This window comes from Syngnathoides biaculeatus, chromosome 3 (assembly GCF_019802595.1).
Source record: "Syngnathoides biaculeatus isolate LvHL_M chromosome 3, ASM1980259v1, whole genome shotgun sequence".
Taxonomy (NCBI): Eukaryota; Metazoa; Chordata; class Actinopteri; order Syngnathiformes; family Syngnathidae; genus Syngnathoides; species Syngnathoides biaculeatus.
In genome coordinates this window covers 9140346-9157661 of record NC_084642.1, presented here as the reverse complement: position 1 = coordinate 9157661, position 17316 = coordinate 9140346, and the positions used below count along the sequence as shown (strand labels likewise).

Here is a 17316-nt window from a genome sequence, read left to right as displayed (position 1 = left end):
CACCTGGCACCAACTGTTTTTTTTTTTTTTCCTTCCTGATGGAAAAAGAAAAACCCAAGGCATCAATTTTAAGTAAACGCCACACCTTCATGGTGACTAATTGAGGCACGGCTGTCTATCAGAGTAGACAGTATAAAGTACATCATTGAGTATGCAATGGTAATGCATACTTATGGTAATTTGTCTCCTCGCATATTAGTATTCATGTCTAAATCACCAAGGAAGATAATTTACACATTCTATTTGCTATTTGTAGCAGTAGTGGCAGGTCAGGGTCTCCAAGCCCCTAAACACCATCAAAAGCACAGTCCAACATTTACAACTCACCGAAATTCTAACATACACTCAACTGTGCAGTATTGCCAAAAGTATTCGCTCGCCTGCCTTGCTTACATATGATTTTAATCGATATCCCACTCGAAACTGATAAGTCGCGGCTATTACAGCTTCGACTCTTGTGGGAAGACGTTCAACAAGTAGTGAGAAGTTTTTGATCTTTCGTCCAGAAACACATTTGGACAGGGCCACACACGAATGTTTGACGAGGTGTTCTATAGGGTTGAGGTCAGGGTTGTGCAGGTCAGTCAAGTTCATCCACATCACGTACACATCAGTGTGTAACCTCTCAAATCTGCTTCTGGACAAAATGATCATAAATTCCCATAAACACAACCCCGAACCTTGTTGAAAACCTTACCCGAAGAGTTTAAGGTGTCATTACTGCAGAGGGTGGAGCGATTTCATATTAAACCCTATGGATTAAGAATGGGACGTCACTTAAATTCATATCTGAGTCAAGGCAGGTGAGTTAATGTTCCGTTAAATGGTTTTAATTTATTCCCAACTGTATAGTCTGATCATTTCATAACGTTTCTCTTGGCCTCTCCTGGCTTTCGTTTTTTGTCCAAACAGATTTAGCTTCTATCTCAGGGGTATCAAATTAACCGTAAATACCGGCCTACGGAGCGCACCTGGTTACAAGCCTTACCGAGTACATTTGTACAGGAAATACCATTTGGTACATACATACGCCGCAGCTGTGTAAAAGCTGCAAGTGGCCACATTGAAACACGAGATATTTGCAAAGAAAGACGGTACATAAAGAGTTTAACGCTAGCGCAAAGGTAGTGCTAATGGTAGCGCCGCACTAAAGCTAGCCCTAATGCTAACAAGGGCGATTAAAATAAAACTTACCGGTAAATATCACTGACACACACCAGTAATACACCAGCATCACGCTAGCACAGCGCTAACAGGGCCGGTAAAAGTCACTTCCTCGGCACATACATTTCACCGGTCTCATTCTTAGCTTTTCCGCTCGAGTGCCCCCTTGCGGCTGTTAGAAAAAAATGCAGATATTAGCCGCATCACTGCATTAGCCGCAGGGTTGAAAGCGTGTGAAAAAAAATTCACGGCTTATAGGCCGGAAATTACGGTATTTTGTTGCAGCCGACATTGTAGTTCCTTTTTTTTTTTTTTAATCAGAGGGCCGTTATGACCTTTGGAACCATATAAACGTAAGCCTCATTATATTACTATGTAATGAACAACAAACTGTTGGATAGTTAGTTTTGAAATCATTTTATTTTTCATAAAATCATAATGGTATATCTCCATTTGCAATTTTGGTGTAGAAGAACATGAGATAAACACTCGTGATTTGCTTTCGCAAGCCAAATTGATTTATGTAATGGGCCAGATCTGGCCCACGGGCCTTGAGTTTGACACCACGTCAATTTGAATCAGAGGCTTCAGAATCAGTCGTGCTAACCCATGCAGTGGTGTATTAATACAATACGAGTGCCTTGACTTACAAGTTTTTTGTTTTTTTTTACAAACTTCCTGTTGCTTGATCAAATCATTTCTCTTGAGTTATGAGCACACATTTGAGATACGAGTGCGCCTCAAACGCCCACAGAAAGACAAAACAACACAGGTTTTTGTGTATTTTGGGGGGGGGGGGGCTGGAACGGAATAGGTGAATTTCCATCAATTTCAAAGGTGAACAATGTTTTAAGATATGTCATGTGATACAATCGCGGTTATAGGACATATTAAACTCATGTCTAAAGTGTTATATTAACAATGGGACTATTTCTTGGACAAATTTCCCATGTTGCACTAGCAAAACATGCAAACATTAATACATTTGAATAATCCAGATATCTGGTTTTATTTACATTTTGTATGTATTTGTCACAATATTATATTTAAAAAATGGATGTGGCACCATTGCGTGCCATTATATTGCCTTTTTTTGTTTGTCATGATGGTTACAAAAAATGAGACGTAACAGGAGAGATTATTAAGAAGTGAGCTAAGTCGGCTGAGTTCCCGCTGAAGGCTCAGTCACGAAATGCTGAATAATAACGAGAATATGAAGAGAGTCTTGAGAGTGTCATGTTTTTCAAATCTGATATTTCATGCCAAAGTGGCATTTTTCCGCCGCGAGTTTTGCTCTAGCGGAAGAAACGAATCCCAGCACTTGGGAGCAGTTGGAGTGTGTAATTAGTGTTTTCTTGACTAAGAGAGTGAAAGTGGGCAGCGCGATTGATGCTTATTGGAGCATTCTGTCTTTTTCGACATTGTTATGAGGGTGAGTCACATGACCGAGGCTCATACATCATTTAGCCACTCTGGCTTGCCCGCGAGTAACAAACGTGAAAAAAACGAGCGTGAGACTCATTAAAATGCGAGGAATATAATGTAAAGATGTAGCCACGCCCACTCTCCCTTCATCTCTTAATCTGATCTCAATTCCTTTGCGATCATTCGCCCCTTCGCCTCCCCCCTTTCCCCCCTCATTCCCCCTCCGTCAGCTGCATACTATGTCATAGGTGGCCCGTGTCACCATCTGTGCTTTCAGGCGTCAACAAATCATTGCTGGAACAGTGCAGACAAAAAATATGTATATTAACAAGATGGGATGGAGATGAAATTCACCAGTTTTTTCAATTTCTTTATGAGTGCTATGCCGTCATCTCTTGCATCGCTGTTATTTTTCACCACTTTTAAGTCTCAAGTAATAAATTAGACAGTAGTAAAAAAAAAAAAAACATTTTCGTAACGTCTTTTTTTTTAATGAGGTAAGCACCTCAAGGGTCAATTCTTGGACCACTTCTGTTTTGTCTGTATATGCTACCCATTGATTGAAAATTTCAGAAATATAATTTTGACTATCAGATGATACACAGTTATGTCAAGCAGTGTCTCCAGATGACTATTGTCACGAGCCATCGGTGCGGAGGACGACCCGAATGCAGGACTCCGAGGCAAAGGCATAATGTCCAGTGGGTTTTATTTCAGTAATAGTGTCCACGCATGGTAACATAGTGCAAACTCATTAACAAAAGCAACGAACTGGCAAACACCAGTGACAAACACTCCAATTTAAATGCCTGAAACTTACAGTCCCAATGTGAATCAGCTGTGAGCGGTGAGAGGTGTCACCGCCGAGAGCAGTGGTATGGCCACGCCCCTCTTGGCAGATAGATTGATAGATTCCTACCTGGCTTTCGACAGTCATATCAGATCAATTACTAAAACTGCCTTCTACCTACCATCTGAAGAACATATCTAGAGTGAAGGCTTGCATGTGTCAACCAGATCAGGAAAAGCTCATCCATGTTTTATCTCAAGTAGACTTGACTATTGTAATGGTCTTCTGACGGGACTCCCCAAAAAGAGGATTAAACAGCTGCAACTCATTCAGAATGCTACGGCTTGAGTTGTGACCAGAACAAAGCGGTCAGAGCATATAACTCCAATTCTAAAGTCTTTACACTGGCTTCCAGTCATCTTTAGAATAGATTTTAAAGTGTTGCTACCGGTCTTAAATCACTAAAAGGTTTAGGCGCTGAATACATGAAGAAATTGCTAATGGCATATAAACACTGTTTGGCCCTGAGATCTAGAGACTCAGGTCAAGTCGAGAAGAGGCTAAAGGAGACATGGTGAAGCAGCATTTAGCTCACGTGCTAAACACAAATGGAAAAAGTTGCCAGCTCAGGTGACGTCAGCCCCAAGTACCAATGTTTTCAAGACCAAGTTTTTAGAGCACTTCTATTTTTAAATATTTCTTTTAATGTATGCTGTTTTGATGGTACTTTTATTTTCTTCCTCTTTGTTGCTCTTTACGGAGGGACTTGGAAAGCGCTGCATTTTTTAAGGCGGTACTTGATGTAAAAAGTTGAACAACCAGAGAGCTAGATTATGTAAGTGCACGTAATGAAGTGTCTTGCAAGTGCAGAATATTACAGTACTCTCAAAGATATTAAATAACTTAGTGTAGCAGCTGTTAATTGTACTACATTGCGTTTGCATGGGAATTGACTAGCTAATCAAAACAGTTGTGGGGGGGGGGGGGGGACGGTACCATGAAGTTTTTATACCTTGTGACCCCTGAGGGGCTCATTAGCACACTTTGCAGATGGATCCAGTGAAGTGAGACTGGAAGATCATCTGAGATAACTCAGTTTGGTATCCATATGGGAGGTGGGAAGAAGTGAAGGACAATGCCCATTTTTCATCTTCTTTGTACGATTTAGAAGGCAGTACGAGGGCCCTTATAATCCCTGGCCAGGATTCATCTCGGATTTGTGCTCTATTCTCCCCCACACACACACACACACATACAGACACGGGGGAAAATGAAACGCTCACAGGGTAGAGAGGGAGCCAATTCAATGTGTGTATTAAAAAAGTGTACAGAATAACAGTAGTACATTTTGAATTATGTCAGGGCACTATAAATTTGATGCTGTATTTATTTGACATTGTGGTTTGTTGTTCCCACTGTATAACTGCACTGCGACATGCGGAGAGCAGTTTTTAATAGTTGACACTCTCACGTGGCCAAATCAAACGATTAATATAAAGATAATTCGCCGTAGCTGGCAGCATAAGGCCCTTTAGGCCGGCCGGGTGTTAGTAATTTCGTAAACCAGCATATTTAAAAGGTCGGCGCCCCCGCAGGAGTTCACGCAGCTGATTTGGAACATATCCAATCGTAGTGGCTCCTCTCATTCCCTTTCAATGGGGAGCAATGAGTCTCACGGAGACATCTTTGTACGGAAGAGGACGATGCGGTTTTGCAGCGATCCGCGCATTGTCATTGCTCTTGGCCGATGTGCCATCAGACAATGTGACGGGTACCCTTACTAATTACAGACTGAGCTGGTGAAACTCACTGGCAACTGAAATATGTTTATGGATATCATGTATCTAGCCCCACCCCCCATTGTTGTAATAACTATTTTTACCGTAATGCCTCCAATGAACAACAGAATGAAAAATGGAAAGACAGTTGGTCCCGACAACATACCAGTGGAGGTATAGAAGCAATTTGGTGAGGCGGCTGTGGAGTTTTTGACCAACTTATTCAATAGAATACTAGCGGGAGAGAAGATGCCAGAAGAATGGAGGGAAAAGGGCGCTAGTTCCGATTTTTAAGAACAAAGAGGACTTGAATAGCCGTGGCAACTATAGAGGAATAAGGTTGATGAGCCACATAATGAAGTTATGGGAAAGAGTAGTAGAGGCTAGATTCTGGTCGGAAGTCAGTATCTGTGAGCAACAGTATGGTTTCATGCCTAGAAAGAGTACCACAGATGCACTATTTGCCTTGAGGACGCTCGTGGAAAAGTACAGAGAAGATCAGAAGGAGCTACATTGTGTCTTTGTGGATCTAGAGAAAGCCTATGTCAGAGTACCACGAGAGGAACTGTGGTACTGCATGCGCAAGTCCAGTGTGCCAGAGAAGTATGTTAAAATAGTACAGGACATGTATGAGGGCAGGAGAACAATGGTGAGGTGTGCCTTAGGTGTGACAGAGGAATTTAAGGTGGAGGTGGGACTGCATCAGGGATCAGCTCTGAGCCCCTTCCTGTTTGCAGTGTTAATGAATAGGCTGATAGATGAGGTTAGACTGGAATCCCCTGGGACCATGATGTTCGCAGATGATATTGTGACATGCAGTGAAAGCAGGGAGCATGCAGAGGAACAATTAGAAAGATGGAGACACGCACTGGACAGGAGAGGAATGAAGATTAGCCGAAGTAAAAGAGAATATACAGTATGTGCGTGAATGAGAGGCGCGGTGGGGGAAGAGTGAAGCTCCAGGGAGAAGAGATCGCCAGGGTGGACGGCTTCAAATACTGGCGGTCAACAAGCCAGAGAAATGGTGAGTGTGGGAAGGAAGTGAAGAAACGGGTCCAAGCGGGGTGGAACAGTTGGCGGAAGTTGTCTGGTGTGTTATGTGACAGAAGAGTCTCCGCTAGGATGAAGGGTAAAGTTTATAAAAATGGTGGTGAGGCTGGCCATGAAGTACGGATTAGAGATGGTGGCACTGAAGAAACAACAGGAAGCTGAACTGGAGGTGGCAGAAATGAAGATGTTGAGGTTCTTGCTCGGAGTGAGCAGGTTGGATAGGATTAGAAATGAGCTCATTAGAGGGACAGCCAAAGTTGGATGTTTTGGAGACAAAGGTTTGAGAGAGCAGACTTCGATAGTTTGGACATGTCCAGAGACAAGAGAGGGAGTATATTGGTGGAAGGTTGCTGAGGATGGAGCTGTCAGGCAAAAGAGCGAAAGGAAGACCAAAGAAAAGGTTGATGGATGTTGTGAGGGAAGACATGAGGACTGTGGGTGTTCGAGAGGAAGATGTGCAAGATGGGCTAAGACTGAAAAAGATGAAGGAAGAAGCCGAAAGGAAAAAAAGAAGAAGAAGCCTTCATTGAATTGACTTCCTCACAATGAGTCCAAGGGTTTCATGCTCCTTGCTTCCATATTTGGCAACGAAATACCTCTCACATCCACCACACGTCTGTGGAGCCTGCCCCGATCAAATTCAGCAAAACTGCATTTGACCAGCTGTACCACTATTTAGATGGGTTCCGAGCACGTATAAGTTTAGACTGACTTTCTACAACCAAATTCTCACTCCGCTAGGCGCTCTCTGCCAAATTGTTGGGTTGCACGTGACGTCGCGCTTGTTCACCCTGATACTTGACCGCCATTCTTGCAGACAAGCAGTTAGCTGTCCGTCGTCGTCATGCCAAATTTTTGTTGCGCTTACGGATGTGGAAATCGTGGAAACGGAGACACTGGGAAGCGATTTTTTTCCGTGTTCCATAGACTAGATTGCAGTCTTTCAGATCCTTTGAAAATACGTCGTCGTGGAGAATATACAGATCGATATCTTCAGAGTTTGATCTTCTGTGCATATCTAGCTTTGGCGACATCATCCAGTGAACTAAAGTAGGCAGAAAACATCCGCCGGTCGCCACTTACACGTAGGTCTGCGTACGTCGCCGTGGTGATGTCGTCTGCAACGCCTAGCTTGTCTGTAGAAATGGCGGCGATTATCACGTGATTGCAACCCAAGGATTGGCAAACAGGATACATCAGTTTGATGTGGCATCTACAAAAATAGAGCCCATGGGAAAAACTGAGAAACTGTGGTCCATAGGGGCACACGGTCCCGTGTAGAGGCTACCGAGTACTGTCCCATCTCAAGTACCGTATGACGTGTTAGTTGCATTCCAAATGCGCCTCAGCACACAGCACTTGTGAGTCCAAATGCAACCCTCTTGGTTACATAACTTGTCTCAGAATGGCTGACGAGCAAATTTGATGATTCCACCTCAATAAGGAGTTCTTCGTCTGTGGGTAAAATGTCGACAAATTGTCGTCCAAACTCTTGTTCTTTTTGTCCCAGTTTGCTTTCGCGGTCCAGTTCAGTGTTGTCTGGGTCACAGCTGTGATGGTGATAATCTTTCAAACTGAACTAATGGCGGCTCTGGTCCATCACCAAACAATCCCCCAAAGACCAAAACGGTCCAAAGGCTCAACGTGAAAGTTGCCAGTTGCAATTCTATTGTACAATGCTGCACACGTGCCTCTACTTTATCGAAAATAAATTGCCCCAGTAATGAATCTGTAATCCAGTGACAAGTGAGTCGAAAGCACCGTAGTTGATTTATGATCAATCTAGTTTGCTTTGATTTGCAGCAACCTGCACTCCACCAGTGAGTAACCTTTTAACATTCATATTTCTCCACCAATGAGGATGTAGATGGACTGTAGAATGTTAACACTTTTTGCATCAATATTAATTCATAGTGCATCTGGTGCTCAGTAAGATGCAGTAATATTGGTCATTTTTCACTGAGTATAAAGGGCATATACACAAGTAGTTAGTTGTAGTTATTTTGTCTGTCTACATGTGTTGCTGAACAGCTTGTGTTCAAATAACCAATGGTTAAAGGCTTATAGAGTTGGGATAATTAATCAATTACCAAATTAATTGACAATGATTTTCCATAAACAAGCATTTAGAGTTTTTACTGAGAATCATTTTTTACTTAAAATCAGCCAAATCCTCTAATTTCTGTATCTCAACAGTAACTATTAATAATTTCATTTTTTTGTGATTAAGCCAACTTTGTGTTTATCTTTGTGTGTGGTTTTTTTTTCTGTCAAATTAGACATTTGAGAAGATTTTACTTTTGAGTACAATGTAAACATTTCCTGACACATTAAAACAAGGAACTTATTAAAAATCCATTCATGTTTGTTTTTGGAAAAAAAAACAATGGATTTTTTTTTATTTGAATCATCAATTTATTGTAAAAAATGACAGATTGATTATTAAAGCAATTGTTAGTTGCAGCCCTAGTCATAACTGCAAAATTGTTGCCAGTTTTGTTCGCTCGTCTTTGGCATTTTGCATTGTGCATTAAATTTTCTTGAGTGAACGTTGTTTACTTAGTTCTAAATACAATAGTTTTCAAAATGCTACTTGTTGTGAACAAGTATCTAAACTTTTTGTTGTGTAAATCAAAGCAAAAAAAATATTTTGTATATAAATATATATATATATATATATATAAATATATATATATATATATATACATATATATTGGCCAAGCAACACCTCATATCTTAAAGTCAGGTGACTCATAAGTCAAGGTGTATTTGGTTCTGTTGATGCGTTTGGCCAATCTGCTAACATGCAGAACCATTTTCTTATAATTCTCCATTGTTCGTAAAAATAAAGAAAAAAGAATGTTAACTGTATTTTTGCTCGCTTTTTTTCCATTTAATGTGTCATTTGTTTAAAAAAAATAACTTAATATTTATTAGTTTGTTGTTAGGAGAGTGGCAACTGATACCACGCAAGGGGTACAAAAAAGTCAGCTATGTGAAGCGCTACACTACCAACAGTGTTGGGGAGTAACTAATTATATGTAACTAGAGCATGTCATTTCATTATAAAAAATATCATAATTACCGACCTACAAGTCGTGACTTTTTTCACATGCTTTCAACCCTACAGTTCACGCGGTGATGCGCATAATTTGTGCATTTTTTTCTAACGGCCACAAGGGGGCACTCGAACGGAAAAGGTAAGAGTGAGACCGGTGGAATATATGTCCCGAGGAAGTGACTTTTACCGGTCCCGCCCTGTTAGCACTGCACTTCCGGCATTTACACGGCTGCAGCTAATGTATGTACCAAATGGTATTTCCTTTCCAAATGTACTGCTTGAGGCATAAAACCAGGTGCGCTCTGTCGTCCGGGAATTATGGTATGCAATTGTAATCCATAACATTGCTGGGAGTAAATGTGCAATTTAGTTTCTTTTGAACATTTCCATGAAAATTCTCGTTACGATGGAAATGCTATTTATTTATTTTTTTCCATATCACGTCCTCCTTCTAAATCCGATGCTTGTGATTGGCTCTCTCTGGTCATGTGCCATTCTGCAGTCGTCTCAAACGGGACCTTGATGTGTAATTCGTTTTATCGTTTTGATAAAGTGATTGAAATAGTTGCATTGCTGTTACATTTTCATCAGGGTAACTTGTAATTGTAGCCAACTACATTTCGAAAGTGCACTGCCAAAAGCTTTAACGTCTCTCCTATAATGTTGGCTGGCGCTAGCTTCACGATATACTATAAATTCTTTTGATCTTCTCCGTATGAGGGATTAAAACTGATTTAATGAATCCACTACATGTTCATTAGCTCTCGAGTCAACTCATTTTTGATCTAAAGGCATGTCGACGTGACCAAATTTGCAAAAGACGCATCAGATTCGCAAAGAGTGCTAAAATTAGCGGTAGGTTTAGCGTGTCCTTCGGTCCCTTGCCCCGCCCCCCTCCGACATTAAGCATCCGTAAATGCAAGCAATCGGTTGCTTTGAGATAAAGCTGGATCGGTGCGCTTTAAAACTACCTCAGAATTAGGCGATTGTTTGGTTTAACAACACAGGTCAGAGGTCACAGGGATTTTTGAAAGGCAGGAGAAGGTAATCCTTCAACGCCGGAACATAAAAATGGAAAGCGTGGCAAGAACAGTCGGCTAATATTCAGCTTGCTGACATATTTCAGCACACGTTGTTTGTTTACCTCACGGGTTGTTTATATAAATATTTACAGATTAGAAATTTGATTTGACTCTTATCTGATTTTTACACAAAACAATATGCATCAAGATAGGATGCGCTTTTGTCATTTTAACCCAGCCCAATATAGAAATTAAAATTACAGTAGTCATAATTAGTTAACAGTCAAAGATGTTTTCATTTCGTACGGTGGATGAAAAGATATTTATTGTATTTGTGTAATTATTTTGGAGATTTTTACAGTCGCCATCGCTTGGTTCCACCCATCATCATCCTCTCATGTCCCTTTCATTTAAATCCTTTGCATTTTTCATCCGTTTATATGAGAGTCGCCCCACACCCCACCCACCCCCACCCCATCTTGGTTAAGAACCGCCACCCCTCTGTACTCGCGCCACTTTTCTCTTCACTCCTTCTTCACTCTGCTTCTTTATAAATAGTGTACAAAACCCCACACATCACATCTCTACAAAATAATAAAATAAAATAATTTAACAATTGCGGGTGAAATTCAGGTGTTAAACCAGCAGACAGCAGTTAAGACTCAAAATAACAAATGCAAAGAAAATGGGGAGCAAAAAACCATGATATACAACTTTTATAAGGATGAAGTGGCGTGTGTTTTAAAAATATAAATACTGTATACCTAGGCAATACATATTTCAATGTGATCATGATATATATGAAAATGCAAAATTAAATAATGCATTTTTAACTGGAACCACACCAAAAAATAAAACTAAAACGTCATTTATTTCAGCAGGTGTGCAAAATATATTCTTTGAATATTCCCATAATTAAATTTAATTCATTTCATCTTAAATGCATAAAATGTAAAGTGACTTATTAGTTGTTATCTTTTTCACATTTTTTCCCCCCCTCTCAATGCAAGGAACTTTTACCGGGTGAGAAAATGGGAGAAGAAAAGTCACTGACCGTCCGCATCGAAATGTTTCCAGATGTCGATGAACTGGGCTGCGGTGAGCTCGGCCAGGTGCAGGTGGGGTTGCTGAGTCTGGGCTGCCATCTCGTCTGCCCTCCTTCCAACGAACGGATGCAAGATGCTGGATGAAAGATCAACTTTTCCGCGCGTAGATCCTCCCCGCTATTGCTCGCCGCTCCTCCTCACTCTCTGCTTTTAAGCCCCCCGCGGCGGTCGCACTTCTTCTGCCCGCCATTAGGGAGCGCCTTGCCCGTGAAGAAACACCCGCTCCCCCCCCCCCAACACACACACACACACACACACACACACAGGGAGCACTTTAGCTGTAGGGGGGAAAGGGTGAGGAGGACTCTCCTGGGCATTGCATATGAGTTGCCATGAAATGATGCTGCTGCTGCTGCTGCTGTGACGACGCACCGTAAAACTTTGCTCCTCGTGTCGACCAAGGGCGCCTCTTCGGTTCCTCGCTCCTCTCTAAGGAGGAGGTGAACTCAACTTTGCTTCACAACAAGCGGCACTTTGACAGATAGCGAACAAATCTTCGCATCACGGGCTTGACTGTGTTTACTGCCACTCCTAATTGAAGTTTACTGTAAACATAAAGAGAATTTTAAAACAACCGCACAACTTAATGCTAACACATGATACAAAAACTACAGCAATAGCATCAATAGTGGTGGTGTTATCACTCATTGGGGAACAGATATTTCAGCACAAATGGTGGTGCAACACACAAAGACAGACAATAACACTGATGGGCATGTATATTCTTTAACCTCAGCAAAAAAATATACATTATTATAAGTTTCTGAGTCACTTTCAGTAGTTGTTAAACATTAATTTGTGTCTGCATGGCCCCATTATCTCAAATCCGGTCACACCAGCAGGAGCTACAGTGATTTAATCAAGATGTGCAGATCATTGATTTCTTTCCCTTTCATTTAATAATGTTAGTGTATTTCTTTAATATAATTAAATATTATAGAGTGCTATTATCATAAAAAAAACAAATGTTTTTGGGGGAAGACTGGACCCGACTAATGGCTTTTCCATCCATCCATCCATCCAGCCATTTTCTTAGCCGCTTATCCTCATAAGGGTCATGGGAGTGCTGGCGCGTATCCCAGTTGTTAACGGCCAGGAGGTGTGGTAGACCCTGAACTGGTTGGCAGGCAACAGCAGAGCACAACGAGACAAACAGCCGCACTCACAATCACACCTCGGGGCAATTTAGAGTGTCCAATTAATGTTGCATGTTTTTGGGATGTGGGAGGAAACCGGAGGGCCCGGAGAAAACCCACGCAGGCGTGGGGAGAACATGCAAACTCTACAAAGGGAGGGCTGGGATCGAACCCGGGTTCTCAGAACTGTGAGGCCAACACTTTACCAGCTGATGCACCGTGCCGCCCTAATTGTTAATGTTTTTCTTTTTAATGAAATACAATATTATAGAGTGCTACGATCATTTTAAAAATGTTTTTGTGGGCAAGACTGGAGTCGACTAATGGCTTTTTCATTCATCCATCCATTTTCTTAGCCGCTTATCCTCACAGGGATCACGGGAGTGCTGGAGCCGATCCCAGCTATCAAGGGACAGGAGGCGGGGGACACCCTGAACTGGTTGCCAGCCAATCGCAGGGCACAACGAGACAAACAGCCGCCCTCACAATCACACCTAGGGGCAATTTAGAGTGTCCAATCGACGTTGCATGTTTTTGGGATGTGGGAGGAAACCGGAGCGCCCAGAGAAAACCCACGCAGGCACGGGGACAACATGCACACTCCACACAGGGAGGGCTGGGATTGAACCCGGGTTCTCATAACTGTGAGGCCAACACTTCACCAGATGCTCCGTCGTGCCAGCTAATGGCTTTTCCATTCAATTGAAAGAGGAAAGTTGGTTTCCTTTGAGTTCCATGTGCGGTCGTGACGCAAGTTACCTTGTATAATTAAGCAACCTCACGCATACTGCGAACATCGCCACTGAAATTCTGGAATTTCTGAAAGTGAAAAAAATGGAAGTGGCAACCCCACGGATGAATCAGTAGCCAAAGGGTAGCTCTCATGATCTCCTTCTTTTGTGAAAGCGAATGGCCTTCAAAAGTGGCCCTCAGCCACCCGAGGGGCCCAAACGTGCGGGGAGCACAAGCTACAAGATTCCCTTCTGCGTTTGATGCGTCGCCTCGTTCCATTTATAGCCCCATTGTCTTCCACTTGACTTGCTTCTCTCCTCTGCTGAGTTTTGATTTGAACTGTCACACAGATGGGACGACGCTCCTCCCCCGTGTCGCCGCTGCTGCTTTCCAGCCTCCTTCGAGCCTCTTCTCGCCCTCTTCCTGGCCCCGCAGAGGTCGGAGAGCCTCGTTCTCCGCGCTCAATCGAACCCAATCAGGGTCGTCAATCCCAACAGCCGCGCTTTTGCACATCTCCTAAATCACCAACGCGCCTTTGTTCCGTTTGCCGTGTGCGCCCTATCTACGATCTTTTCCTAATCTCCTTCCTCGGAGTCGTGGCGCATCACGCTCCGCGGTTTGGTCCCTGGAAGCTGGTGTGAAGCGCGTGGGGGGGAATCTGCAGAAGCAGGAGAAGAAGATACTTTATCTTCTCCCTCCGGGCCGGGCGCTGCTATCAGAGAAATGAAGAAAACAAAAACCGGGATGATTGGCGAGGCCGGCGCGTGCCTTTATAATTCTCGATGTGCGTGTATGTTTGTGTGCGAGGTTGGTGAGGGGTTGGGGGGGACCAAAGAACAGCAATAAAGTGGAAGTGGGCGATATTTATAGGCGCTAGCAGCATTTAAAAAAAAAAAAGGATGAATAATAATTACGGAATGTTTGCCGAGGCCTGATTGCTTTCATTGTAATGACGGAGGGGTGGCGACGGGATCAATCCTGGAGTGGTGCGGGACGTGGGGGTGGGGGGGCCTGATCATGTGATTATCAACGCTAACATTACCCGAGCGCATGCGGCGTTAGCCCCCGTGCTACGCCCTGGAAGCTTCTATCCATGACAGCAGAATGGGAAAACTGGAAAAATACATGAAACTTTGCACACATGGGCGGACGTCGTCATGCATGTACGCTATGTGCACATGCATGGATACAGTTTAAATTCGAGGCGGCCCGCAGTCAGTATTGTGCGGCAGTCGCTCCACAGGGTGGGGGTCAGTGACCGCGGCGAACTAGCCAGTCGTGTTAATGCTTGATTAAAATCAAGATGAGCCCACGCGACGGAATACGCAGAATTAACACGGAAATTAAAAGAGGAAATGTTGTTGGGATTACGTAGAATTAGGCGGAATCTAATTGTACAATGTGAAATGAATGCATATAAATGTACATGAGCGCTTTAATGAGCTTGATGGGAATAAGCATATTGATAAAATGCGACGATAGCGGTGCCTTGAGATATGATCTTAATTTGCCCCGTGACCAAACTCATAATGCAAAACACTCAAAAACATTGAAATGAATGGAAATGCCATTAATGTGTTACAGCACCCGACCCCATAAAAAAAAGGAATGTTTTTAATAAGGAAACCAATGTGCTGCAATATTTCAATTGATAAAAACAGTAATAAGATAACTCAGTAGGAATTAAAAGCAATAAGCAGTAGTCCATGATTCACTACTTCAATTCCTTTCATTTATTCTGCTTTGCTTATGGTGTGCTCACCAAAAACTGGTATATTAATCTTTCTGCCGGAAATAAATATATATGTGGTCCTCTCTCATTGACTCAATAAGCTAGAGTGATATTAATTTTTTTCCCCACAGAGGAAAGAATATATGCTTGTATCCTGAAATTTTCTGTCTACATAAGTTGCTACACTTTTTGTGCTCAAATATCCATTGCGTGAAGGTCTTCAAAACTGCCACTATCAATGCTAAATGTTAACATGTCAGTGGTGAGTTCTGTTGTATGTAAGTGTTAAGCTAGCAAGGCCTTTCTTTAGGCAGTTGTTCGGTTGTTTTAGAAACACACTCCCTCTTTTATGTTTACTTTGACAGTAAACTTCAACTGGGATTGGGGTTATACTGCTGGAAGCCTCATTTTTTTTATTTGGACGAATTGTTAACTGTCAAAAAACTCCTTATTGTAAAGTGTGTTCACAGTTCAGTTGAGTTCCCTGCCACCATACGGTGCTTGTATCTCAAGTTTGCGCTTGCAAGTCAAAGCAGAAAAAAATTAGCTGACCAACGGCTAACATAATAATAATATAATAATATATAAACCATCCTAGAGCATCCGTTTTTTTAAATGATTTATGAAATGCCTGTGTTTTCTTTGCATCTAAAAACATGATTTTGCTATCCTGTACCAGGGCCTCCGAGGATGAGCCTAAATTTTTTTTTTTTTGCTGATGTGTAATCAAATCCAAGCAACTTTTTAAAACTGTCCAAAAAATAAAACCGACGTCGCCATCGGCTGTTTTCTGGTTTCTTTTCATTTTGTTTCTGGGACGTTGTGTGATATTTATCTGACCTGGGTCTCTTTTTTTGTGTGTACAAAACAAAAGCATTATCACTACTAGCGGGAAAGTTGAGATGTAACATCGGGGACGCGAGGCATCCCCCGCCCCCATCTTTCACGATTTTGAAAAGACACTACACAACGGATTTCAGCAGATTTTTATGTCGAATAAAAGACTGGGAACCACACATTGCCTAATTAAACAGATCACAAGACAAACATGATTTGTCAAAACAAACAAGACAATTTAATTAATCTAATTTTCATTTAGCAGACGGACAGTTTACATAGGAAACAAAGTTGGATGACAAAGCTTGCTTTTTCTGATCTTTGCGCAGCTATCTAATCTACTCTAAGATTATTTGGGCATTGATCCTGTTTCACTGATCTCAATTGAAGTCAGGTAATGCAGCCGCCTCCCAGTTCTGAGACTGGTGATCAGAATCCCGGTTGCGGCCTTCTTGCGTGATATTTTCATATTCTCCCTGTGCTTGTCTGGGTTTTTCTGGGTACTCCAGATTCCCTCCAAAACACGACCAAAACATGCACATCATTTTCAATGAAGTCTCTAAATTGTCCTTAGGTGTGAGCGTGAATGGTCAAAAGCAGTTGGGCTAAACGTCATATCACCCCGTTTAAAAAATGGATGGATGGATGGATGGATGGATGCAATTAATTGCGCAGTGCCTCCCGATGCTAACCCGATTTGCACACTGTCAGTTGGATGTCCGTATGATTCCCTTGGCTGTGCTGCACTTGGCCTTTGCGTAAAAACCTGAAGACGCAAATCACGCTCACGCGTTGCCGGCGGGAAAGACAAGTGGATGAGCACAAAAAGACTAATATGAGAATGTTTTGTAAAGTTGAAGCTTTAAAAGGTCCAGACCTATGCTGACCGTGCTAACTATGCAATCAATGGATGGCTCAATCATGCAAGATGTAGGAAAACCATAAGAGTACAACAATAATCCACATTTACTTTTCTGAATGTATTGACAGTTAGCGCTTTGTCTTTGTCTCTTTTATCCCTCTAGAAATTCTGTTCATCTGATCCACTGTAATCCTCAATCAACAATTAAAATACTAAGAAATCCCAAAGGAATTTCAAAAACTCCACTTTCAGCATTAAAGGAAATTGAAAGACTGGAGAAAAAATAAAGATCCAATAATTGTTACTTTTATCACCTTCTATGGCAAGTTTCTGAAAACAGGATCTTCGTCATAACCCACACGGCAAAAGCCCTGCTAGCATCACTACTGCTGAAGACGGTGAACACCCGAGAGCAGGCCTTTTTGCAAAACCGCGGATAGTCCATCCGGAGGGCTGCAGGAACGCAGCCTCAAGATAAACTCAAATTAGCTTCAAAGAGCAATTCAGATGTACGGTAATTTTCGTCCTATAAGCCGCAACTTTTTTCACACACTTTCAACCCTGCGGTTTATACGGCGATGCGGCTAATTTGTGCATTTTTTCTAAGGCGCGCAAGGGGGC

At 42.2% G+C, this 17316-nt stretch overlaps 1 protein-coding gene across 1 annotated transcript in view; it reads right to left on the bottom strand.

Annotated features, from left to right (window-relative positions):
• LOC133498108 (calretinin-like) overlaps window positions 1–17316 on the bottom strand; it is a 39087-nt gene that overhangs the window by 10490 nt on the left and 11281 nt on the right. Inside the window, exons 2-3 of the mRNA XM_061814556.1 lie at window positions 11769–11941; window positions 11345–11596 (exon numbers count right to left, since the gene is read on the bottom strand). Coding sequence (XP_061670540.1) covers window positions 11345–11435 — 91 coding nt within the window. The 5' untranslated portion in view covers window positions 11436–11596; window positions 11769–11941. The remainder of the gene's footprint in view (window positions 1–11344; window positions 11597–11768; window positions 11942–17316) is intronic.